At 41.3% G+C, this 24611-nt stretch overlaps 2 protein-coding genes across 3 annotated transcripts; one reads left to right on the top strand and one right to left on the bottom strand.

The window, feature by feature from the left end:
* Window positions 1-701: 701 nt before the first annotated feature.
* LOC109997998 (amine sulfotransferase-like) lies at window positions 702-6275 on the bottom strand. Its single transcript, XM_020652698.3, has 6 exons — window positions 6233-6275; window positions 5929-6134; window positions 4128-4254; window positions 1639-1733; window positions 1360-1534; window positions 702-1126 (listed from the first exon to the last, which is right to left on the bottom strand). The coding sequence occupies exons 2-6, from the start codon at window positions 6058-6060 to the stop codon at window positions 1017-1019; spliced, it is 639 nt and encodes a 212-aa protein (XP_020508354.2). The 5' UTR covers window positions 6061-6134; window positions 6233-6275; the 3' UTR covers window positions 702-1016.
* A 1711-nt stretch (window positions 6276-7986) lies between these two features.
* Window positions 7987-18250, top strand: casc3 (casc3 exon junction complex subunit). 2 transcript variants are annotated; one of them, XM_065965131.1, is made up of 12 exons: window positions 7987-8195; window positions 10679-10703; window positions 11045-11100; window positions 11399-11704; window positions 12351-12499; window positions 12598-12771; window positions 12987-13918; window positions 14764-14955; window positions 15324-15422; window positions 15550-15719; window positions 16054-16258; window positions 16833-18250. In XM_065965131.1, the coding sequence occupies exons 1-11, from the start codon at window positions 8010-8012 to the stop codon at window positions 16195-16197; spliced, it is 2433 nt and encodes an 810-aa protein (XP_065821203.1). In that variant the 5' UTR covers window positions 7987-8009; the 3' UTR covers window positions 16198-16258; window positions 16833-18250. The 2 variants fall into 2 exon arrangements, with proteins under 2 accessions (XP_065821203.1, XP_020508368.2); XM_020652712.3 differs by having other exon boundaries at window positions 7989-8195; window positions 14782-14955.
* Window positions 18251-24611: the final 6361 nt, after the last annotated feature.

The following is a 24611-nucleotide window of genomic DNA, read 5'->3' as shown; positions in this document are numbered from 1 at the left end:
AGAGGTTCCTGACAAAGTCAAAAAGCCTTGATGCAATAAACTAATTTATGTTAGACTTTTATGCATTTAAAACCTAAAAACGGGTTGGTGCTGACCCTAACACAAGAGAAAGACTTTAATCTCGCTGACAAATACATTTTGGTCTGCTGTTCCCAGAGAATAATGACACTAATTTAGTTTCTGTTTGTACATTTAGCTAGCATGTACAGTGATGTTCAAAAAATAAATAACATCTCACTTTATCCTGTGGAGTTTACCTAAAAATGTCTGAGACCAATTATGTTATGATACTTTAATGTTTGACAAGAAACTGACCCAATCCTACAAAGATCAATTCAATTATTTGCATCAAAACAGTTAAAAACATGTTTAAAAGAAAACATGCAGCTATAAACTCTTTTACCTTTTTTCTTTATCTTCAGAAAAGTTGTCTATGAGATTCATACGATTCACTTTATTGTCCCCTTGAGGAAATTTGACTTGGACTAATAGTGCTGCCAAACATTCAGCTGCTTCAGCTCAAATCAATAAATATTATATTATATTAATATAATATACTTCACTCAAGTCATCTGGAGAATTTGAACAGAGAACACTTCCTGAGTCACGCCCTGTCAGGACCAAAATGAATGATTTCCTTTGCTTACAGAGAGAACGTGTTTCTATATTAACTCTGTTTTGTTTCTTTTTCCTTCCAGATGAAGAGAATTAAAGTGTGGAGCTCCAGTGACCAGCAGCCATCACCCTCCATAAAGAAAATCTGTTTCATTTCTGACCTTTAATAAAGAGCACAGATTGGCTCACAGAGTTCATTCACATTTTCTGCTCATTTTGTTTATTTCAGAAGTCCTAACATGAACCTCAAACATTTTAATTATTCATATAAAGATACTGTACTCACAGGTACAGGTAACTATTTTTTATTAAATTAAAATCAGACACAGTAATGATGGTTGTGATTCATTCTCAGCGGTAAGAAGAAGTGTAAAGATCTCCAGGTTTGTGTGTGCTCTTCATTATTCCCAGATAAACTTCAGAGACAGATCCCCGAGTCTCTCCTGAAGCAGGCGATCCACTCGGTCACTCTGAGCCGCTGTAAAGGTGTTCTTCCAGTCTCCTATCTTACCTGGATTTGAATAGAAATACAAATATGGATATATGTGGATGATATATTACAGTAATGTACAGTTAACTTCTGTGCATGTCCAAAGACTATTAATAACCTTTAAAACATCAGATCATATTAACCCTGCATGCTAAATGACCTGACATTTATGACACACTGAAATGACAGAATATTTTCTGTAAACAAACAAAAATAATAATAATTATGATCATGTGCAACACATGCTCTGTCACCTTTTCTCATGAAGCTTCCTTTCTTCACCTTCATTTCCGGCACAAACTCATAGTTTGCTTTGGAGTCTGTCTTCATCGTTTTGAATGCAGATTTTTCCACGACCTCATCAATGGCTGCCTCGCTCAGGTTTTTACCCAGGAAAGTGCAAATCTTTTTCACAGCCGTCTTCAAGTCCTAAAAAAAGAACAAGAACTCATAAGAGGAAAATCATTTTCTTTCAACCAAGTTTTATTTTCCAATCATTGAGCTCCTTTAAATGTAATGTACAAACATCTTACCAGGATCATATCCTCGTAGCGGAGGAACAGGATGTTGTATTGATTTCTCTTTGAGTGCCACTCTCTGGTGTGGTCAAACCAGGATGATCCAAAAACTGTGAAACAATGGCATAAAATCGTCTGTCATTTAAAGGTCACATATAGTGCAAAGTACACTTTACCATGCTTTTGAAACACTAATATGTGTCCCTAGTCTGTATTCAAGCCCCTCAATTATGAGAAGTCCATCCTCTGCCTGCCTTTTGCCTGCTCCACTTTTCAGGCAATGTGTGCTCAAATAGGAGATTTTCCCTTCATGACATCACAAAGGGCTGTAACCCCTCCTCCAGGTGGTTGACACTCCCACAGCTAGGTGTTTGTTCTGCCCTCTGAGTCTGCCTTCTCATCTAAACAAAAGGCATGATTTTAGACAATTTTAGACGATTTTATAGAAATCCTTCCAGAGAGGGGATGTGGTCAGACACAACTCATTTACATTTAAAGCTACAGACACAGAAACAGTGTCTTCTGAGCAGGGCTGAAATAGAGGGGAAATGTTTTGGCCGAAAAAACTTCACAGACATGTTTTGGGGAGCTCTGAGACTCATTTAAAGTTGTTGAAAAGGAGAATAATATGTGACCTTTGAAGTTGTCCATTAGAAAAAAATATATAATTCTACAGTATTTAAATACAGCCAGCATGGTGCACAGAAAGCTGAGCTGAGTTGTGTAGTTCTCTGCTATGAACGATGAAACAGTGGATTGACTTTATTACCTTTATATTTGTTACCTCTGTACAAATATAGATCAATTCAGGGGCTGTATCCTTTAGAGGGCATTTGAAAACTTTGCAACTTTGCTGTCCCATTTCGAAGGCTCCTTCAAATGCGTCTTACTTTTCCTGGGCCATGCAGGATGGATATAGTGCATCCTTTGTGACTCAACATATTCCAAGATTCTTTGTTTTGCAAACAAGTTGACAGACTCTTAAGAGGCTGGGTTTAAATGACACTTTGTAAGTGATTGGTTCCAACTCAACCAAATAGCGATGAAGATGATATTGATGAAGGGTCAGAAACTTTGAATTATCTTTAGTCTTAATGAAATGAAAAATACATGTTCCCGGTTTTAATCCAGCGTTCCTGTGCTAAATGCTCATTAATCTGCTATTTAGCAGACGTTTTCAATAAAGCATTGTCTAATTTTCATTTCTGTGTTGTAACAATGAGTCTTGGCAATAAGTCTTATACTATTGGAAAGCCTGTTTATTTCTGTTGGGGTTTTATTGAAGGCCTCACATGGGGCACCATTTGTTGGGGTTTTATCAAGTCAACTTTGGTTATATTCTTTAATAATTATATTTAATTATTAATAATATAAATAACAATATCATTAAACTATGTTTAATCACTCTTGGGGCACCACCCTGGAATCAGAGAAATATAACCAAAATATAAAGGCTTGTGGAAGAGGAGTAAGAATGTAGTTGTGTGTGTGTGAGAGAGGAGGGGGAGAGAGGGGGAGATGGCTTCGTACCCATGTGGTCACCTAACAAAGACCTGGGTGTGTGCGTGTGCGTGTGTGCCATCGTAAGGGCGACCACGTGGGTACGAAGCCATCTCCCCCCTCTCTCCCCCTCCTCTCTCTCTCTTATCCACACACACACACACACAGACACACACACAGACACACACACACACACACACACACACACACACACACACACACACACACACACACACACCTCCATTCTTACTCCTCTTCCACAAGCCTTTCTTGATAATGTTTGTTTGCTTAGGTTAGTTTTGTTAAATGCATAAATTGTTAAATTGCCAATATGTCTTGTTTTTTCAGATGTCAATTATCCAATCCACTAAACGACACCAAGCAAGAGTCAACAACACAATACGCTGTTTGGCATTGGCAGAGAAGATTTGGCAAGTTTTTCATGGGTGAAACCTACATACTCAGCTCTGCTGCTCAACCCAAAAATGCATTTTCCTTACAAATGTGGCACCATTTAAAAGGGAAATAAACAGGCTTTCCAGCGCTATCAGATTTATTGCCAAGAAGAGTTGTCACAACAAAGAAATAATCTACCAAACACAAATTCCCTTACATTTTGTGCGATGTTTATTTCCAATCTATTGCCACAACATGGCAGTTACATACTCTTGAAGTTCTGTCATGGGAACTTTAAAATGATAATGAGTGAAGTTACAGCTGTATGTGACATATCAGAGGGTCGCTGTTTCTTTTGCAAAAGGAGAAATGGGGTAGATGAGTGCAGAAGAGTTTCCTAATCTGTTACACAAAGTGTTTTATTTTAATTACAATATCAATCTGAGAACACTGGAGCATCCTGGCTTCTGGGACAGAGCAGTTAGCGTGACTGTTGATGACCTGCTTATCTTAAAGGACTTTATTTTGATGTACTACTTTCTGTTCTTGATTTTACATCGTTAAAATGTATCCACACTAAACTCTATTATAGACTATTAAAACCTCACCCTTGCCGTTCAAATAATCCTCTAAAGAATGTTCAAAGCTCTGCGGGGTGTCAAAGGTTCCACTGCCAGCGCTAAAGTGAAAATAAGAGACGGCGATGTCCTTTGGATTCCGCGTCACGTAGATAATCTGACAGTAAACAGAAAAAACAATCAGCTAAAAGGTTAAACCAACTCGTAATTTTCCTTTCAATCTCGTAGTTATAGTTTCATCATTCTTTGATTTTTAGTTCAGGTACAAACTTACTTCAGAAATAATTAACTCTCAAATCTGAATCTGAAATGATTTGTCAATTGTACAGTGGCCGGTAGGGATCAAACACTCAGCAAATAATGAAACGACAGACATTTAGAAAAACGTGCAGCATATATGGAAACGCTGCACATTCAAAAGCAAATGCAAACTACCACATCAAATGCAAAGGCTGAAACGCACTGCAAAGACAGAAACACGCTGCAAGTACAGAAACGAAACTTAAGTCAAAACACACACAACCAGAAAACCACAGCAAACACAGAAACGCTGCAAGTTCAGGCCTGTAGGTGTGCTGTGGATCTGTTTATTTCGGTTTATTTACGGGAGAGAGTGGTGGTGTTTAGATAAAAAATTTACTTTGCCGTCTCTCTCCCACATCTGTGAGCAACCTGAGGGGGGATTCAATGAGAGCAGCCCCGGTACGCTAGGAGACAAGGCCATGTACGGTCCTGCCCGGAGTCAAACAGGACGTTTGTTGTTGGGGCTGCTCTCATTGAATCCCCCCTCAGGTCGCTCACAGATGCGGGAGAGAGATGGGGAAGTGAATTTATTATCTAAACATCACCGGAGCAGCATTTCGCCGGGGCTATGCCCCACTTTCTATTGTAGGCAAACACGACTTTATAACATGTAGGGGGGAAAACACAACTTTGAGGAATGAGGTCTTATTGAGCGGTAGCTTTGCTAAGTTGGCTGCCCGGCTACCAGCACCATTGCCTGGCTTGACAACAGGACTTCAGTCCGCCAGAATTTTGAACTTGTCAGGCCCAGGGTAGAGGGCTCTCCGTGGGTGAAGTGTCAGTGTTTGATGACAGGGAGAATGTTAAACTGTTGCAAAGAGATGAGTAGCGAGTTTAACCCGGACACCGGGGATGGTAAAAGCACAAAGTGTCAGGCTGGTAAAGCGGGTCCAGAGGGATCAGTTGCAGCTGGAGCTCATAGCCCCAAAGCTAGCACTAGCTCCAGGCATCCCGGGGCTACAGCCACGGACCCACACTCGGCTCTCGTCCCCGATGTCAAAATCCCGGTTGGACTCGCTTTATCTCCATGCTTCGGTAAAATTGAAGTTATCCTGTGTCTTTCAATGATACAACTTCCCTATCTAAACATAACTTTCTGTTCCTAGCGGTCTCTCTTACTCTCTCCCATAAATAAACAGATCCAAAGCGCCCCTACAGGCCTGGAGCACTTCCGTTTAAGGCTGAATTTGCAGCGTTTGACCACTACAGGCCACCGTACCAATTGATTCACAGATGAAATGCGACCCCTTTTTTTATGAAATGGTGTTGTTCAAGCTTTGTTTTGCCAACAATGGTGATTACTCCAGATTTTTAAAATATCTGTTTTTCCCATTTTACAATAAAGTGACTAAATTGTCTTTGGAATTCGGTCGATTGGTTTTGCTGGGAAAAAATGTATTAATAAGACCTATTTTCATCCTCTGTTGGCACCCTATGGACAAAACTATTTACTGTTACACTATCACACTATTTTCATTGAGGACTTTACTTAAATATATACATCTTTATTTTCCTGACAGTTCCTTACCTTTGCCTTCTTCTCCGTCAGTCCTGGAGGCAGGAGAGCCGGGGTGAGGTGGGAGCTGAAAAGATGTGGAGACGGTCGTAATGAGAAATCCTCTCCAAACGCTGAGTACTCAATCCAAGGCATCTGTGCCATGTTGTTTTTATACTCATTCAGACCTCCGTCCAACTCACAGATGGAGATGAGGATCTGCTGAGTCCATATGGTGCCTGAGGAGGGACAAAAGAAAATATGACACATCTTACCAGCTAAAACTGTTCCCAGTAAATGACTTAAATCTGTAAATACAAAGAAACTTTTTACTGACCTGACTTTGGATATGTAACCAGGAAGACATCACTATCTCGTATTTCATAGGAGTGGGCTGCTGTCAGTGGGCTGTTGGCTAACAGTGTTAGTGAGCTGACAGTGTGTTTATTCAGCTTTGACACTAATTATTGTTTTATAATCTTATATTATAACTGGGTCGAAACCGAACCTAACAAAACAAAGGTCATCATTTTCACCAGAGCATTTTTTTTTATTTTATGCATTTAAAATCAAAAAACGGGTCGGTGCTTACCCTAATACAAGAGAAAGGCTTTATATGCGATTTTTTGATCCAGCAGATGTCGCCCTTGAGCACCAGCATGAAACCAAAACAACTCGCGGTGCATTGTTGTGTTAGCATGCTAATGCTAGTATTATTATGTTCGTATCTTCACACTGCATGTAAATTTACCTGAAATGAGCGTGATCTAGAAACACAGTTAAGCAGTGAGTACAGTATGTTATTCTTCTTTTCTCTAGTCCCTCAATTAAACAACTTTTATACGCAAGGGGAGGAGTCAGTCGGCCGTCTGGGCGATGTAAACAAACTGAAGATAGGACTCAGAAAACTCTGAAAACATCACAGACAGTGGGACTCGGGTGTTTCACCCATTGTAGACAGTCATGACTCACAGAGTTATTTTCAGAGGATATACTTGATTAATATTATATTTAAGTGTGAAAAATCACATATGAAGCCTTTAATCTCGCTGACAAATACATTTTGGTCTGCTGTTCCCAGAGAATAATGACACTAATTTAGTTTCTGTTTGTACATTTAGCTAGCGTGTACAATGATGTTCAAAAATAAATAACATCTCACTTTATCCTGTGGAGTTTACCTAAAAATGTCTGAGACCAATTATGTTATGATACTTTAATGTTTGACAAGAAACTGACCCAAAAGATCAATTCAACTTTGCATCAAATCATGTTTCAAAGAAAACATGCAGCTATAAACTCTTTTACCTTTTTTCTTTATCTTCAGAAAAGTTGTCTATATATGAATGTTCAATCACGGGGATGCGGATAGTTTATTTTTCACAAAAAGTTGCATTTACCATCAGGCTGGGATGAAACTGTTTTTAGACTATTGGTTGCTACCCTCTGGTGGTCACAAGAGAAAATACATCAATCATCTGTGTACTTTAGTGAGGAATACTTTGGCACTTTTTTACTGTGATACCTTAAAGGTGCACTATGTAGATTTGGTAGTGAAATTTGAAATTTGGGGAAGTGAAACAATTCTATGCTGTATTTTCTGAACTAAATACACAAACTTTACTCAAAGGAAAAAATGGGTCCCTGGGTTTGGAGCTTAAAGAGAGATACTGTTTCACTGTTGCGGGCCCCCAACCATAACTTCTCGGGTAGCATTTTATCTTCAAACAGTGTTACAGGGACAAAAATTTCCTCAGAGGACAGTTTGTGTACAGAGCTATGAACATAAACCACAGAATCTGTACGCTTCGATCAATAAAGTAATTCTATTCTATTCTATTTCACATTTTTCTATCAAAACTACGTAGTGCACCTTTAAACTGAGGCTTTCGCTTTACCTACTGTTTTTTTGTGTGCAATTGTTGAATAAAAAATGAATAATTTAAATATTGGTCCACTCTTCAAACTATGGAATGATGAGATTATCTCCACAAGATGGCAGTATTTTAAAAAAAAAAAAAATTATTTGACGATAACGTACTGCGTCAGCGAAGAAGAACTCTACCACCCACAATTCATTGCGTTGTTCCGGTTCCAGCCATTCGAGACCTAAGATGGCGGACCGGCGGCGAAGGAGGAAGCGCGCGTCCCAGGACAGCGACGACGACGACGAGTCCGGTTCGGGTTCGGACAGCGGGAGGTCAGGGTCTCCTGCCACTAAGAACCGAGGAAAAGAACCCGAACCGCCGGAGCCGACAGTGACACGGGTGGAGGTGAAGAGCGACGCGGAGTCCGAGTGTGTGAGTAGCGGAGTCCGGACGTCGGCTAGCTCGAGCTAGTCTCTCTCTTTGGCTTCTAACGTAGTGTTAGAACACACACATCCTCTTTTTAAACTATAATGTATGTTCAACTGACTTTTAGTATTTGACACAGGCAGGACGAGCACATCAAAGCAGAGTCATTTGGTCTCGTTGTGAAACGTAGACGAAAAGGCGCCACTTGGAACGTTTTTCGCAGGGACACAAATTTCACCACAACACCCACACTGTAGAGCCCCCGGTTACTTTCACTCTTATTAAAGAAGCTGTTCGTTCCCAGTGGATTATTTTGCGCGCTTGCCTTTAGGTAAGGGCAGGTCATTGTGAGTGCACTGTTGGAAATCTGCTCTGGTTTGGGATTTTCTTGTTCAGCACCCAGCTAGGCCACGCTGACGGTACCGCTTCATGTCGTCAGCTTGCCACGTCCAGCACGCTGTTACCGCTGCGGGGAGACCAGGAGATGTCTTAACTCTGTGGAATGACTTATCAGCTAAATGCATCTCTCTGGCAGTGGAAACATATTGAAATTAAAACTGCCTCAACCTCAAGTTCACGTATATGTCTGGTAAAACACATACACTATTAAAAAGGTAGTAACAGGGTAGGGATGTAACTATTCACTCAACTCACGATACAATTCACGATACTGGATTCACGATACTGGATTCTCTCAGTATTTATTTTACCAAATTAGACTGTAGACACATTATGATTGAAAAAGATTCATTTAGGGGCTGCAAACCCACTTGTCTTTTGTAACTTTTGCTGCTTTGCTAAAGTGCTCATGATGGATAGGCCGGGTCTTTGTAACATAACAGTGAGTAAGGTCTTTTTACCTGCTTTTTGTAATATAGCAATAAGTAAGGTCTTTTACCTGCTTTTTGTAATATAGCAATAAGTAAGGTCTTTTACCTGCTTTTTGTAACATAACAATAAGTAAGGTATTTTACCTGCTTTTTGTAATATAGCAATAAGTAAGGTCTTTTACCTGCTTTTTGTAACATAACAATAAGTAAGGTCTTTTACCTGCTTTTTGTAACATAACAATGAGTAAGGTCTTTTACCTACTCTTTGTCTGTTAACATTACAAAAGAGCAAGGTATTTTACCTGCTTTTTGTAAAGTGTCTTGAGATAACACGTGTTATGAGTTGACGCTATACAAAATAAATTGAATTGTCTCTAACTAGACTCTTCTCCTCTGTCGCCCCCCGGTGGTGGAATGAACTTCCAAACTCCATTGGATCTGCAGAGTCCCTCTGCACCTTTAAGAAAAAGCTAAAGACCCAGCTCTTTCATGAATACCTACTAACTTAATGATGATGGTCTCCATATTATTGATGATGATGATGGTTGTGACGATAGTTTTTGTTTGATAACGACGATTTATAAGATGGTTTCTATACTGATTAGAGCTCTCAAGAACTGCCCTCAATGTTGTGCTTTGCCTCTGGTCACTTCCTGTCAGCACCTGTGTGTCCAATCAGACTCAAAGCTGATCGTTTGCTCTTACTGACATTGTTCCCTTTCTTTCTTGTTGTTCTTCCTCTCTGATGTACGTCACTTTGGATAAAAGCGTCTGCTAAGTGAATTGTAGAATTGTCAGTGTGGTCTGGCCTTTAAATGTTTATTATCACAACAAGGGGAGGCGATTGGAGTTTATCATTGTAGTGTCGATTAAATGATGCGTCGTGTTGGTTGTTCTATTTGTGTAGTTCCCTGTGTTCTTGTTAATGTTTGCACACAGTTTTTTTCTTGTCTGTTATCGTCTCAGCTCGTTCATTTTCTGTCTTGGGGGAGCCAAAATGCTTCCACACCTCTGATTCAAAAGACAGTGGTGCGTCTTCAATTTCAAAATCTTGCCCTACAGCTGCTGACGCTCACGATGTTATTGTGATTCATTTTTCAGAGCACCGATATGAATATTGACACGTTTGAATCTATTTGTCATGATTTTACGATTAATCTTAACATCCCTAGTACCGGGTGAATGTGCTTATTGGTTCATTATGACACAATACCTGCGCTTAACCCAAATGCATTTTTATAATCATAATTATGAGGTTGTTTTTTTTCTCCTGACACTTAACCATGGGGGGGAAGTGAAAGCATAAACATATAGCGACTGCATATCATGTGTCATATTAACAATAGCAATGCACATCTATGTCAGTCAGTGTCTCTAAGTTCATTTAACGAAAGCATCTGCAGGTTCAGAATACTGGGAAGGAGGGGTCCTGCTCAACAATGTGCACTTCTCATGTCAAACCGTTAAGGTTATCCAAAGTGTTGTTGAAAAACAAATATGAAGTTTAATAGAAAACAGATGGTTTATTAGAAGGATCTGCTTCTGATTTGAACTCACCCTGTTCCAAGCAGAGCTGAAAGAGTTCTTATTCCTCCAAAAAATAAAAACCAGACAGGACATTAGGTAGTGATACTGATCTGTGTGTTTTTCTCTTTGCAGGAGAGTGAAGATGGAGTAGGAGAAGGTAAGACTCATCAGTTCTTACAAATAGCATACAATCTGATAAGTAGAAAAAGTTACAAAAATTAAATGATTGAGTTGAGAGTAATTTGTATAAAGCTGAATGTATTGCAATTCAAAGTGTTTTTATGCTGTCGTCCATCGCCTTGTGTTTTTTATTCTCAAAAGTACTGATTCAGGCACTGATTAGGCACCAGTGCTGTTTAAAAAGCAGTGATTTAGCAAAAGCCAAACCGTATCCAACCTGAATGTCATGAGACATTTGTTCTGTTCAGGCTTCCAGCTTTGAAGCCTCCAAATATTTACTTCAAAAGATTTATCGTTATCTTTTTCTGCTTTGTCCAGCTGTCCTCTCCGACTACGACAGCGCCGATCCGGAGGATAACGGCTCCCATTCAGAGGTACCACACAAGCTGCATGACACTCGACAAGTTTAGCTGAAGTCACATTCTGTCAAACCTCCAGCAGTGCTGTCACACCAAATTACTTTGCAAACAATTTCACTGACGCGTTAATAATAATAGAATATAGACAGGGTGTCCTTTTGTCCGTTGTGTCGTAATTAAACATAGTAAACCCGATTTATTTAAAATAATTAAGTAGATTTTAATATAAAGCTACGGTTTCATCAGAGTGATATTCTGGGCTCCACCAGCCGACATTTGTGAGACAAGTTACCATAATCCTGTTTCCTCTCAGGGAGTGGAGGAGGAAGAGGAGGCTGAACGTGTAAGCGACGAAGAGGCCCCTGCAGCAGCCAGCGAGTCCAAACCTTCCGCTGCTGATGTTCCACCGGAGGAGGAGGAGGAGGATGAGCAGCAGCAGCAGCAGCAGCAGCAGCAGCAGCAGCAGCATCAGCATCAAGGGGAAGATGAGGCGGGTGAAGAGGAGGCGGTGGAAGAGGAGGTGGAGGCAGAGGAGGAGAGGGTAGAGGAGAGTAAAGAGGAGAGTAAAGCCGAGGAAAAGGAAAACCTGGCCGGAGAGAGACAGAGTGGTGACGGACAGGTGAGATTCTGTTTCATGGTTTACTACAAACGATTCAGTGTCTGCTCAATCTTTCTGTTTGTCTATCAGCACCGTTCTTTATTCTAAACACTCATCACAGGAAGAACTATAAATTAATCCACCCTGGAAAATAGTCCCCAAACACCTTTTGCTTCCTTCTCTTTAAGTTCAGGGTGCTAAGAACACCAGATAGAGCAGATAGGGACGTGGTTCAGTTTGCATTGTAGTCCGATTGTTATTGCATCACACGGAGAGAGCCGAGTCAGACAAAATGTGTTAAAACAACCTTCAGGTTCACATACACACAATCAGTGTTTCACTCCATCAATCCAATGTTTAGAGCTCAAACCCTCAGCCCCCATAACTCTTCTAATAAAAGAATAATAATAAACCAAATAGTTAGATATTGTCTGTCTCCATGAGTCTCTCTTGGGCTCAAATTTTAGAAGAAGCATTTCTCACTCTTTCTATTTTAACTTCAAGTTAAATTGTGCCACTGGCATTGTTACACAAGCTTCATTCATAAAATACTTTCTGCAAAAATGTGAAGATCTAGTTGTAGCTGAAGTTTAACATGTAGACACTGCCCTCATTGTGTCTTTCTGTTTCATTTAACACACACACACACACACACACACACACACAGGAGTCGACAGATGACCCTGAAACAAAGACGGGAGGAAAACCGGGTCAGAAGCTGGATGATGACGAGGACAGAAAGAACCCGGCCTTCATCCCGAGGAAGGGTCTGTTCTTCGAGCACGATGTGAGAGGAAACACTCAGGAGGAGGAGAGGTATATATTATTGATCCAACTTTCCAGCTCGTAACCATGAGGTATGCACAAGTTTTTAGTCACTAGCAAGTTAAATTCACAACGTCTTCATGTTTCAGACCAAAAGGTCGCAACAGGAAGTTGTGGAAGGACGAGGGTCGCTGGGAACACGACAAGTTCAGGGAAGAGGAGCAGGCGCCGAAGAGCCGCGAGGAGCTCGTTGCCATGTACGGTTACGACATCCGGAACGGAGGCGGGCACGGGGACCGAACATACCGTCAGCGCCGACCCAGGTGAGCTCTGGGTTTCCTGAGTTTAACAAAACAGCAGAAAGGAACGACAGAAGGAGATTAATCTTTGAGTTTAATGTTTACAGAATTCCACCCTTTTGTAAAAAATCAACCTAGACGTTATATGGATTCATTTTGCTCTCATTGTTTAAAAATAGCTTTATAAAGTTTGAATAATATTATATGTTAAATATAAATGTCTGTGTGTCCCCTTACAGACAGAACATGTCTCCCAACAGAGATAAGCGGTGGAGAGACGGAGGAGAGCGACCAGTCCGATCCTGGCAGAGCGGCGGTGGAGGAGGAGGTGGTCTGAATCGAGGAGGGGCTCCTCAACCTTCATCCAATCATCCATCCTCTACACCCCCTTCCTCTCTCCATCTCTCCTCTGCTCAGCGTGGCAGCAATCCCTCCAGACCTCCCCCTTCCCGCAGCAGACCCCCCCACCAGAGTCAGATGCACCTTCCGCCTCAGTCCCAGTACAGGAACCACGAATCAAAAGGACCCCAGACACATCCCAGAGAACGCCAGGGCTCTAGAGCTCCGTCCGACCCCACAGGAGAGCGGTTCAGCAGGGGAGGGCGAGCTGGTGGGGGCAGGGGCGGTCCCTCTGTGGTCATTGAGGATGTTACAGTCAGCCAAGGAGGTGTTAGGGATCAGGACCTCAGTGCTGTAACCACAGCTGTGGCATCACAGCCTGGTGGTTACCAGTCTGCATCGCCACGACGACATCAGCAGGATCATAGAGGAAGCACGGACAGAACTGCACAAGGATTGGCTGCTCCTTCCTCCAACACTGACCCTGCTCTGCAGTCGTCTACACCCCCAGTGACCAATCGGGAGGCCTCCCCTCCCACAGAGCGACCCGTGGAGCGTAAATCATATGCACTGGCTCGCAGGACTCGCTCCCGGCCCGCAGATCTGGGCAGCAAACAGCCATCTGTGGAGGAGTCTGCAGCAGGAGGGAACGCCTCCTCCCCCAGCAGCGTGGGAGGGAAGAGCTGGGCGAGTACAGGCGACAGCTCAAGTCAGACCGGAGGAGGAGGAGGAGGAGCGCTGGCAGAACTTGACCAGGACGTTGCTCGACTCAGTCTGGCAGGACAAAGCTGGAGCCAGAGCCCGACGTCCTACATCCGCTCTGAAATGAGAGGTGAGAACACAGGTGTCACACAGCTTTATGTACCAGCCTCTCAGGTGTATTGACGGCAGGTTGTACAAAAGTTTAGATATGACTTGCAAATTGTTTTTGCTTGGCACAGTGAGTTTAATTCCCAGGTCGCAGGGTGTAGATGTCGGGGCACAGGTGACTGAAAAAATGGTCGAGGAAGAACCCAAAGTTCTCACCAGACCGTAAAAAGACACTACTTGTACAACGAAATAAGAAATACTGCTGCGTTCTGGACCAGTTGGAGGAGACTCAAAATTTGCCTGATTAAAATATGTATACACACATAAGCCCCCCATATAACCCCTGTGCCAAGTCACCTGTTTGCAACAATGCTCTTGGTAAAAATCTGTAATGATTCATAGGCTATCAAACAACCAGCAGAAGAACATTTTGAAAATATTTCGCCACACTTTGCCATCATCCCTCTTCTGTCCCTGTCAACTTTACTCTGGGCAGCATCAGAGAGAGCCTGATGACATCAACCACTCACTGGTATTTGGCTTTATGTAGCTGTAGCGTCTCTCCTCTAAACTGAAGCTCAAGACGTCTTGTGTTTTTAGGGTTGATTGAGATTTACAAGATACGCTTAACAGTATGGACAGTCTTTAAAAAGAGCTTCAACTTTCACGTATGAACATGTTGTTGATGCATCAATAAACACTGAGTCAGTGTAAGAATGCAGGAGTTTCACTTGTAACAGAGTATTTCTTTACTGGAGTAAAACTATCTTTACTTTGGTAAAAACGAATGCAGGGTATCATAGGTCATAACACGATTGTGAAATAGTGGATGTCTTAATGTATGTTTTTTTGTTTTGTTCATTTAAGTTAAATTTCCATCTGCAGGCCTCCCCAACACCATGCACCTCCCCAGCGGCCCGCCTCCCTTCTCCAGCATTGAGGAGATAGGTGTCGCCTCCAACCGGGCCAAACGCTACTCCTCCCAACGTCAGCGAGCCGTACCAGAGCCAGCACCGCCCATGCATCTGGGGGTGATGGAGGGACACTACTACGAACCAAGTAAGAATATAATGTGACGTACAAACTTCAAACTTTCTTGGGACAGCTGCAGTAAAAAAAACTTTTAATCAGTTGCATTCAGTGTAGCTCTTCCTCCTCCCCAGCAGAGGTCAGTAAAGATCAGTCCTAGCTTTACACATCTGTTGGGTACCATCAAGTGTCATCTCTCAGACTGAAGAGTATTTTCATCCTGTTCTTTGAATGAAGGTGTTTAAAAACAACGACTTTGTTCACTTTTGATGTGACTTCTGTGTCTGCTGATGTTTCAAATGTTTCCGATGTCAGACTCCTAACCTGTTTGAACCTCATTGCACTTTGATTGAATGTACAACAATGTTCTTTTGATTGACCAACCTTTTCCCTTGCAGTGTCATACCAGGGACCAATCTACGCCCACGGGGAAGGCCCCGCCCCCATCCCGCCCCAAGGCATGCTGGTCCAGCCAGAGATGCACCTTCCCCACCCTGGTCAGTTAGCTTTTTCCTTTTCTAAAGTGAAGTTGCAGATGAAACTGTTATAGACATAAAGTGCTGGAAGCTACAGCGCTACAGTAAAGATGTGTTTGAGATACTCACCTCTCCACCTCCTCCTTAGGTCTCCATCCCCACCAATCAGGTGGCCCTATCGCTAACCCCGCCCTCTATGGAGGCCCTCCTGTTTCCCTGTCGCCAGGGCAACCACCACAGCAGCTGCTGCCACCACCTTTCTACCCTCCACCGGGTGTCATGACTTTCCCGTACCCCACCATGTACCCTACTCCGCAGGTATGTTCCCTAGATCCTTTACTGTCACTTTAAATAAAATAGACAAAATGGAATTAAGGCTCAATTCTACTACAGTTATTGACTTTTACAATCCAAACTCTGTTTTATTATGATTGGCTTTTTTAAATAATATCTTTATGATTCTACTGAGGAGCTATAAATGGAAATACATTTGTACCTGTTGTGGCAGTCTAAATTTTGAATAAGTTATATGTACCTTAACAGTTCGCCTTTAAAACATTCTTAGAACTCTGCTGTGTCTCGACTGAGTGTCCTGCTATGGTTAATGAAGTTTTAGGGGATTTAAATTTGTGGTTGTTTGTTTGTTTGACAGGCTCAGGCACAAGTGACCTACGGAGGTGTAACGTACTACGACACCATGCAGCAGCAGGCTCAGCCCAAACCCTCACCCCCCCGCCGCACGTCCCAGCCCGTCACCATCAAGCCCCCTCCAGAGGTGCACTTCGTATCAGAGTGACCTCGCCTCTCACCCCTCCCCGCCTCCCAGTCTCAGCCTCACTCTGATCGCAAAACTACAGGTAAGATTTTAGAAATGAAAGAAGATCACTAACATCTCCCTGTTCTCCGTCTTCTAGAATCTCTAAAACATGTCAGCATTGTTCTTTTTAAAAGTTCACCTGCTGGACGCCTTGTTTCATTGTGATGTTGACATGCAGGCTGCTAGTTTCTACATCATGTTGGGTTTTATTCTGAACTGTGATTGGCTCAAGAGTGAACAGAGATTCCAGATAAAACATTCCTTCAGCATCTGATGAAGGTGAAAAACTCCAAACATCAGATGTTATTTTGTTGTAGTTCAAACTGTCACTGAATGTATGAAAGACATTGAAAACAAACCCTGATGACTATATCTTTCTGTTTCTCCGTTCCTCTTCATTTCCTCTTTTATTGATTGAATTATGACACTTTTTTTTGAACAGATGTTTTTCATTTTTTTGAAAAATGACAACTGTGTAATGTCCGCTGAACGCGATGCTGCAGGGCCACGTTTTCTGGTTCTTATGTATTAAAAAAATAAATGTGTTCTCTCTTTGAAGACGTCTGATTATAGTCAGAGATTTAAAAACATTTTGTCTGTATTCTGTGATTCAGGAGCTGGATGGGAGGGTCAGTGAGGAGCTGCGGTCTCCAACAGCAGCCATCAGATATCCAGGGAGGGACGAGAGGACGGACTCTGCAGGTGGAATCAGACTCTGGTTTTCTTTTCTTTCTTAGTTTTCGGGCCTGTAGCAGGCGGGTGAACCGCGCACAGACTGTTCTGTTACTCAGCGTCGGAGGTTCTGTCCCACCAACGTGTCTTTGAACCTGAAAACGTCTCTCTGATGAGTTCAAACCCTTTAGAGCCTCTTTGAAGCATTTACCTTCATACAGAGTTACAAACACGGTTAGAATCTGAGCTGTCGGGGAGGTGTGTTGGGATCATGTTTTTTTTTTTTTTTTTTTTTCCGTTAGCTCCTTTTCATAGTGATGTGTTCGGTTCAAACAGAAGTCAGACTGAATCCAGGCAATATAAAACAGTGTGCAGACACTTTTTGTTAGCCATTTACTTTACACTGTACAGCAGCTGTTTTTGTGACCAACAGGAGGTGAATAGATATCTATGTTAAAGCAGAGTAAATCTACGGTTTGAGTGGTGTTTGTGTGTGTGTAGTTTGAGTGCAGGTGTCAGTGTTCAGTCTACCCGGTGCTTCCTGAAAACCTCCAGTTACTGTCATGTTACAGTTGAAGACGGCTGCTTCTTTTTTAAATGTTCCTCCTCATTCACACACACACACACAGATGGTTTTTGAAGTTAAAGAATCTCAAACTTATGATAGTTTAGGGGATCAAACTCGGATGATATAGTAAAAAATCGCCTTCAAATGTCCTGTTTTTGTTCTCCAAATCTCAGAGATTTCAATTTACCATCATAAAAAAAGAGAGTACTTTTGAGAAGCCGCAACCTAGTAGGAATACATTTGGTGAATTGACTTCAGTATTAATCCGTTTTAAGAGTTGTTGTCATTCAATTTTCTTTGTGTGTAGAGCGTAGATGAATCGAACAATGGTGAATTGTTGGCGTTCTCTGCCGTTCTCTACATGGAGCGTTTGCTGTATATATGAATCTAAAATGTGTATATAGAAGGAGTGTGAAGAGATACAATAGAGCAGGAAACATATTGTAATAAAAGTGCTACAGAACAGTCAGCTTCTAATTGAAGACACATCGGCAGGGACCTCGAATGTTAACGATGGATTTAATTTAGAGATGTAGTGACGATAAAGAAGCAGTGTGGCTTTAGCTTTGTCTGTTTTCTGTTGTCTTTCTTTCAATTGTCACTGTTTGATTTGAATACTGTTTTTTTTTTTTTGTATTACTAGTGAATGCAGGAGAGAATTGATTTCTTTGTTTTCACATGTTTAAACCCTTAAAGGCACACTGAGGAAAGCAGTTTATAAGATGAAACGACTAACTCCTCCTCAACAGATAAATAAAATACATTTTCAGAGTTGGAATTAACCCCCGAAAACGTTGTTGCTGTGTATTTTTCCATTTCTCCTTCTATTCCAGCGGTTCATTTTCTATTCAAGTGACACAATGTTAATGGTTTATTCTCAAATAAAAGAGCCAGAAATCCTCCAGGACTATCCTGGCTTAACTCAAGATGATCTTTTAGAAATCGATCTATAAAGAAGAAGCTTGTTCCTGATTCACAAACTTCAACTACATCAGTGCTGTGTGTAGTTCCACATTTCACTTCATCAACAACAGAGCGAAGAACATGCTGGTGAGCAGAAAACATAATGAAGCAGTTTCAACACGTGCACACAGATCACACCGGTAGCGTACATGCAGTCTATGGATGTGCGTCAGTCGCTGGATGTAAACGTCACCACCCCCTCCCACTGGCTCGCGTGGGAACTGAATGAATATTTCCTGCTGCGTTCTAACATCAGCTCATCCCGTCTTTGAGTGAAAATTTAACCGAGGGGCCGGGAGGAAAAATTGCAGGTAGAGTTGGGAGTTAAAGTAGAGATGGTTCAGATCCGATCTTATGTCTGTATCGGGTCTAAACAAAAACAAACCATTCTGCACCAGAATCTAAACTTAGAAGGACAAACTGTGTGCTACGCTGTTGTCAGATAAGGCAGCACTTAAACACAGCACGTTTCCCTAATGTCTGATGATATAGGAAGGTCATTGTATTATTTAGTTGAGTAGATGTCTTTGAGATTGGACCCTTAAAATGCAATAGGAATCAAACAGCCCCACCTGAAGTCCTTTTTTTTGTTCTCTAAAGTCTTGCTCCAGGGTCTGATCAGAGAGAAAAATTGATTCAATTAAGTTTTTCTTCAAATGTAAAATAACAAGTAGCCTCTCTTTCTACCTTCCATTGTTTCTTCTCTTCTGTCTTTAGACTACCTGTTCTTCTCTCTCCGTGCAAACACACACATTTGAGGGCGGTGTAATTTGTTTACCCCCTCCCCAGTCAAACACGCACACCCTCAGCTGCTCTGTCGGTTAAAATGAATATGTATAAAGAGGAGGGGGAGGGCCGCACTTATATAAACAGTGTGATTGGCAGGCTCTCACAGCCAATCAGCTTGCAGACGGTGGTTGGTGAATATTCAGCAGCAGCTGCCGAGCACAAAGAGAGGCTCAGCTGTTAAAAGGAGCGAGGCCGCTCATTTTGTTTAACCCTTTAAGTGTCTGACGGCCTATGCATCCAAACACACTGAACACATCTTCACACACTTCACTATCAGTTTATCATACCTGTTATTTTTATCACTTTGTCCAGGAGGAAGGAAGGGTGAAAGAAAAATGAAAAAAAACACGGGGCATTTAAAGAAACCAACTTACAAACATAAGGGGAAAAGAGATGAACAGAAGAAGGATGAGAGGATAATAAAGGTGCAAGGAAAAAGTTAGAACATGGAGGAAAAAAGTAAAACAGTATGGAAGAAGAATAAGGAACAGAGGATGCATAAAAGGAAGAATAGAAGGGTAAGGACAGAAAATGAGATGCAGAAAGAGTGCATAAGGGGATGAAGAAAAAGAGAAACAGGGTTGAAGAGGAAGAAGTAAATAAATGGTGGGAAGAGGAAGGAGAAATATTAAGACCATGGTTGTGATGGAAGGAAGGGATGAAGATAAAATGGAAATGAAGATGGGCAAAGGGCTGAAGGAAAGGAATATAGGATGGATATTAAGATGAGAAGAGAGATATTGAGGAAAGAAACATGATGGAGAAATGTAAAAAAAAAGGAAGGAAGAGAGTGAGGGGAAAGGAGAAGCATGAAGGAGAGAAAAATCATTTGAAACATGAGGGGCGGAAGACGAGATGGGGAGTGAGAATCCGAGAGAGGGTGAAGGAATGGAAGACATTGAACAATTCAAGGAAGAAAGGGTTGAACATGGGAAGGTCTTGAGGAAAGAGAAACAGGAAACAAGGGAGAAATGAAGGGAAAAAATGAAGTGGATGAATAAAGGGGAACGATGTAAGGAAGAAGGGATGGAAGAAAAGGGTCAGTGAAAAGAGGAAGGAGGGAGATTGCTAGAAAGCGTGGAGAAAAGGAAGTAAGCATGGTAGAAAGTCAAAAAGGGATGGAGAGGGAAGGGATGAATGAAAGGAGAGGATGAAGGAGGAGAGGAATAAAGATAGACGAGGTCAAATGTCAGGTTTTCATTTTGTCCTCCCTGCGTCTGATTGGTCCAGGGCCCTGATGTAAGCACGGCTATGAGCTGTAATTGACATCCCAGTGTAGGTGATGATGTAATGACTCGTCCATCAAAAAACAAAGTGAACTGAAGCCTCCTGCCCTCTGATTGGCTCCTTATCAGTGATGTAACAGAACACTCACAATATCTTCCTCCAGTTCTCCCCTGCTCTGCTTGACCTCCTTTTTTTTTTTCTTCTCTTTTCTTCCTCCCGGTCTTCACACTCCTCTTTCTTTGCATTTTTTTATTGAATTTTATTTTATCTTCCTTTCCTCCTTTTCACCCTCTAATATTTCCTTTTTATTCTTTAGAAACGATTTGAAGTGTTTCATAATCTGTTTTTATTTCTCCCTCCTTCCATCCTTCTCTTCCTCCACCCTCTCTCCTCTGTGTGTCCTGTCATAATTTGCTAATTAATCAGGTGATTAGATGTTTGTTTGGACATTCAGCGAAACATCAGACTCATTTTCAAAATAAAGTGTTTAGCTTAGCTCAACACACAAGACTGGAAACGGATGGAAACTGCTAGCCTGATCCGTCCAAATTAAAAAAAAAAAAATGCACCCACAAGCACTTTTTTAAAATGTGCAGCTTTTTACTTTTTGTCATCTTTCTATTAATTCTTCTCTAATTTATTCCTCATTTGAAACACTCGGGATAAAAAATGTCAGAAATCCTCCAGCGTGCAGGACGAGGAAGAAAGCAGCGGGCTAATTGTAGCTTCATGCTAACTGTTAAAAATGTCACAGTTACAGAAAGAAATCAACCACGACAGGATATAAATGAGGTCATAATGAAAATATTACATTTTTGCTGTAGTTAGAAAATCGAACAAATAATAATAATAATAATAAATTAGATTTATATAGCATTTTTCTAAATACTCAAAGACGCTTTGATGGGAAACAACAACAAAAAACAAAGCAAAAACAAAGAGAACATATATATATTATTTTTTTTATTTTTATTTAAAATGACATGCTAATTAAAAACAGGTCAACGCACATATACCCAATTTAGGCTACATGACTTATTAATGGTGATTCAGTTTTGTGTGTGTGTGTGTGTGTGTGTGTGTGTGTGTGTGTGTGTGTGTGTGTGTGTGTGTGTGTGTGTGTGTGTGTGTGTGTGTTTCCCCCAAACTGAGTCATGTGTCTGTCTGTCATTTGAGCCACTGAGCGTGTGCAGAAGCGAGCTCCCATTCTGTCAGCCTGCTGATGTCATACACACACAGTTACACACATGTTCAGTGATGCGTTGGACATTAGCATACTGTTTGAATCCAGACATGAGTTCCCACACACACACACAGACATATACTCACGTACTCGCACACTGTTATACTGTATTATGTAACACACACACACACACACACACACACAGGGTCCTGTTGTCTTGTTGTTGTTGCTCAGTGAAACACAAACAGACCTCAGATCAGTCTGATCCAGCAGAAGAATTTAACTGAGTGCGTGAGCTAATGTACTGTGTGAAAGGACAACGCCGAGGTACTCATACTGCACCAGAGAAAAGTATTAGTACTCACTTTCTAAACTGTTTCCCTTCAGAGGCAAACATGGAGCCTTTAAGGTCGTAAAAACTGTGGGAATATTTAGTCTTCTGCACACATGACCTGAAGTTATCATGTGCAACAAGATCATTGATTTTCTTAATTATTATAACTATTTATTTTTCAATGTATGAACTTGGATTAATAAATACGTTTGTCTCTGATCTTAAAGGGCTCTAATTAAATGTCAGAGTTAACACGTCCTGGCCTCCGTACTTTCAGTCGGACGATAAAGTCGATGGAGGAGGTGTCCCTTTACAGAATCCTCCAGGAGGAGGGGGAGGAGAAGGGAGATGTCAGGGTGTGTCGAGTTACATGTTTGCTGTCCAGCTGATTGTTGTGGTTATGAACCTGTGACCAGGTCAGATTACCACACACACAATGACTCCTCACATACACCCACACAATGACTCCACACACACATGAACAATGACTCCACACACAGATCAATAAAGGGTCATACGATTACACTGAAGATCAATAGTCAACAAATGTTTACATATAGCTGTTGACACACGTACATACACAGTGATGAATTGTTGTGAAGTGTCTCTGACCTGAACCTGATTCTTCTTGTAGCAAGTGAAGATAAAATGAAAAGGTTGTTTAGTCTTAACTGCTTATTTTAGAATAAGATCTTCAATTTAAAAAAAAAAAGATCTTGACGTGAAAGAGTCCTCATTTTCCCAGATTTATTTTTCCTCACAAACAGTGTCCCGATGTCAGAAGATTAACCTCAACTTTCGTCATGACCCAAGTTTGTAGACAAAAAAAGTCGGCAATAAAAAAGAATCTTTCAATTTCTCATAAATACTTACAACAACCCAAAATGACCTTGTTTCCCGTCCCCCAGCATGTCCCTGATATGTGAAGAATGTCCTCTCATTTCAGGAGGGTCCTCACTCCACGTTTATAGAATATATATTTTCATCTTAAAAGAAAAATAGAACAAATGGATGTGCATGTTTTCAAAATACTTTTCTGGGGGGGTATCCCAACTTAAATAACCTCAAATTTGATAAAGTCCCTAGTTTGTCAAAATGTCCTCTCTTCTAAAATCATGTCAAAACCTCGTTCATGAAAATGATGCTGGAAGTTTTTCTAAACTATCCTCACTTAATTATTATTTTTTTTTTTTAGAAAGAAACAACCTCATTTTCCAAGTGTCCCACTTTTTAAAATTTCCCCACTTGAGAAAAATGACATATTTCATTCTCTCTCAAGGTTGACAAAAATGTCCTCACTTCTCAAACATATCTTCACCCCTCGAGACAAAAATGATTCAAAAACATCCTCAGATTCAAAAACTGTCCTCATGTCCTGAAGAAAAATAGATAGATGGATAGAGAGATACTTTATTGATCCCGAGGGAAATTCAAAGCATCCAGTAGCAGGTTACAAAGACATGACATGAAACATTTGTTACAAATTAAACCACAACAGACGCCCCCCCTTAAACTTAAACTGTACAATTAAAAATAGACTTATAACAAGAAATGTACATAACCCATGCAGGGATAACAAATATATGTGCAATTTAAACAAGAACCATCATCACTTAAAGTTTCCCATTCCCTAAACATCCTCTCATTTTTCAAAATGTCTTCTGGGCCAGACACGGTGACTTCTGGCTCCAAGAAAAAGAAAAAGAAAAAGAGTGTGACGGGCAAAATGTTCAAACTCTTCATCCAACAAAAAACCTGGACAGGATCCTCAAACAGAAGTCTGTCAGCCGGACCCTTTGCTGCTGCTGCTGCTGCTGCTGCTGCTGATGATGATGATGCATTCATGTCATGAATGAGTGGTAAGACTAAAAACATTTATTATTGTGATACTTTAAGAATTCTGTACCCTGTTAGACTGCCCTCTTGTGGGGTTTCTGCAGAATAAAAATCGTAGCATGAACTGAAATGATTGAATGGCAATTATTGGACATAGTGGAACTTTAGTGTCAGAAAAAATATTGACAGAGAGAGAGATGATAAAAAAAAGATTTAAATACATTAATTGGAGTATAAGAAAGAAAACTAAGCATGCTCCAAAAACACTGTACTATAGTAATACATCTCCTAGAGTACAATGTTATCACAGAGCTAACTGAATGTCGTCTTTAGGCCACACTTTGTAGTATTGAATCATTATTATAAAGGAAGGATGTTCTGATGAATATTTCTGCTGCTTGTCGTCAGGGGTTTTTCCTTTTCCATCAATTTTACAGCACTGGAAGTAAATGTGCATGCGCGCGCCCGGGCCGTACGTGTGACGGGAGCGCGCAACTGCAGCAGATGAGAGCGGGAGCAAGGAGGTAGGGAAGGAGGGAGGGAGGGAGGGAGGGAGGGAGGAGTGTGAATGTTACGAGTCACTTCTCATTCCACTAATTTAGCAGAAAAGGGGGAGAGAGAGAGAGAGAGAGAGAGAGAGAGAGAGAGAGCTCGACAGTGTGCGGAGGGACAGTGAGGCGCGTGGACTCTGCGGTATCTGACCTGAAAAAAGAAAAGAAGAAGAAGAAAACACCGCGTCTGCTGCTGCTGCTGCTGCTGCTGCACAGAAAAGAAAAAAAAACTACAGCACCTAAACGCACCGGGCCGGGCGGGTTCTCCTC

Source organism: Labrus bergylta, chromosome 16, assembly GCF_963930695.1.
Source record: "Labrus bergylta chromosome 16, fLabBer1.1, whole genome shotgun sequence".
In the NCBI taxonomy this organism is placed as follows: Eukaryota; Metazoa; Chordata; class Actinopteri; order Labriformes; family Labridae; genus Labrus; species Labrus bergylta.
The sequence above is the reverse complement of the archived record's forward strand: the minus strand, read 5'-3'. Positions and strand labels throughout refer to the sequence as shown.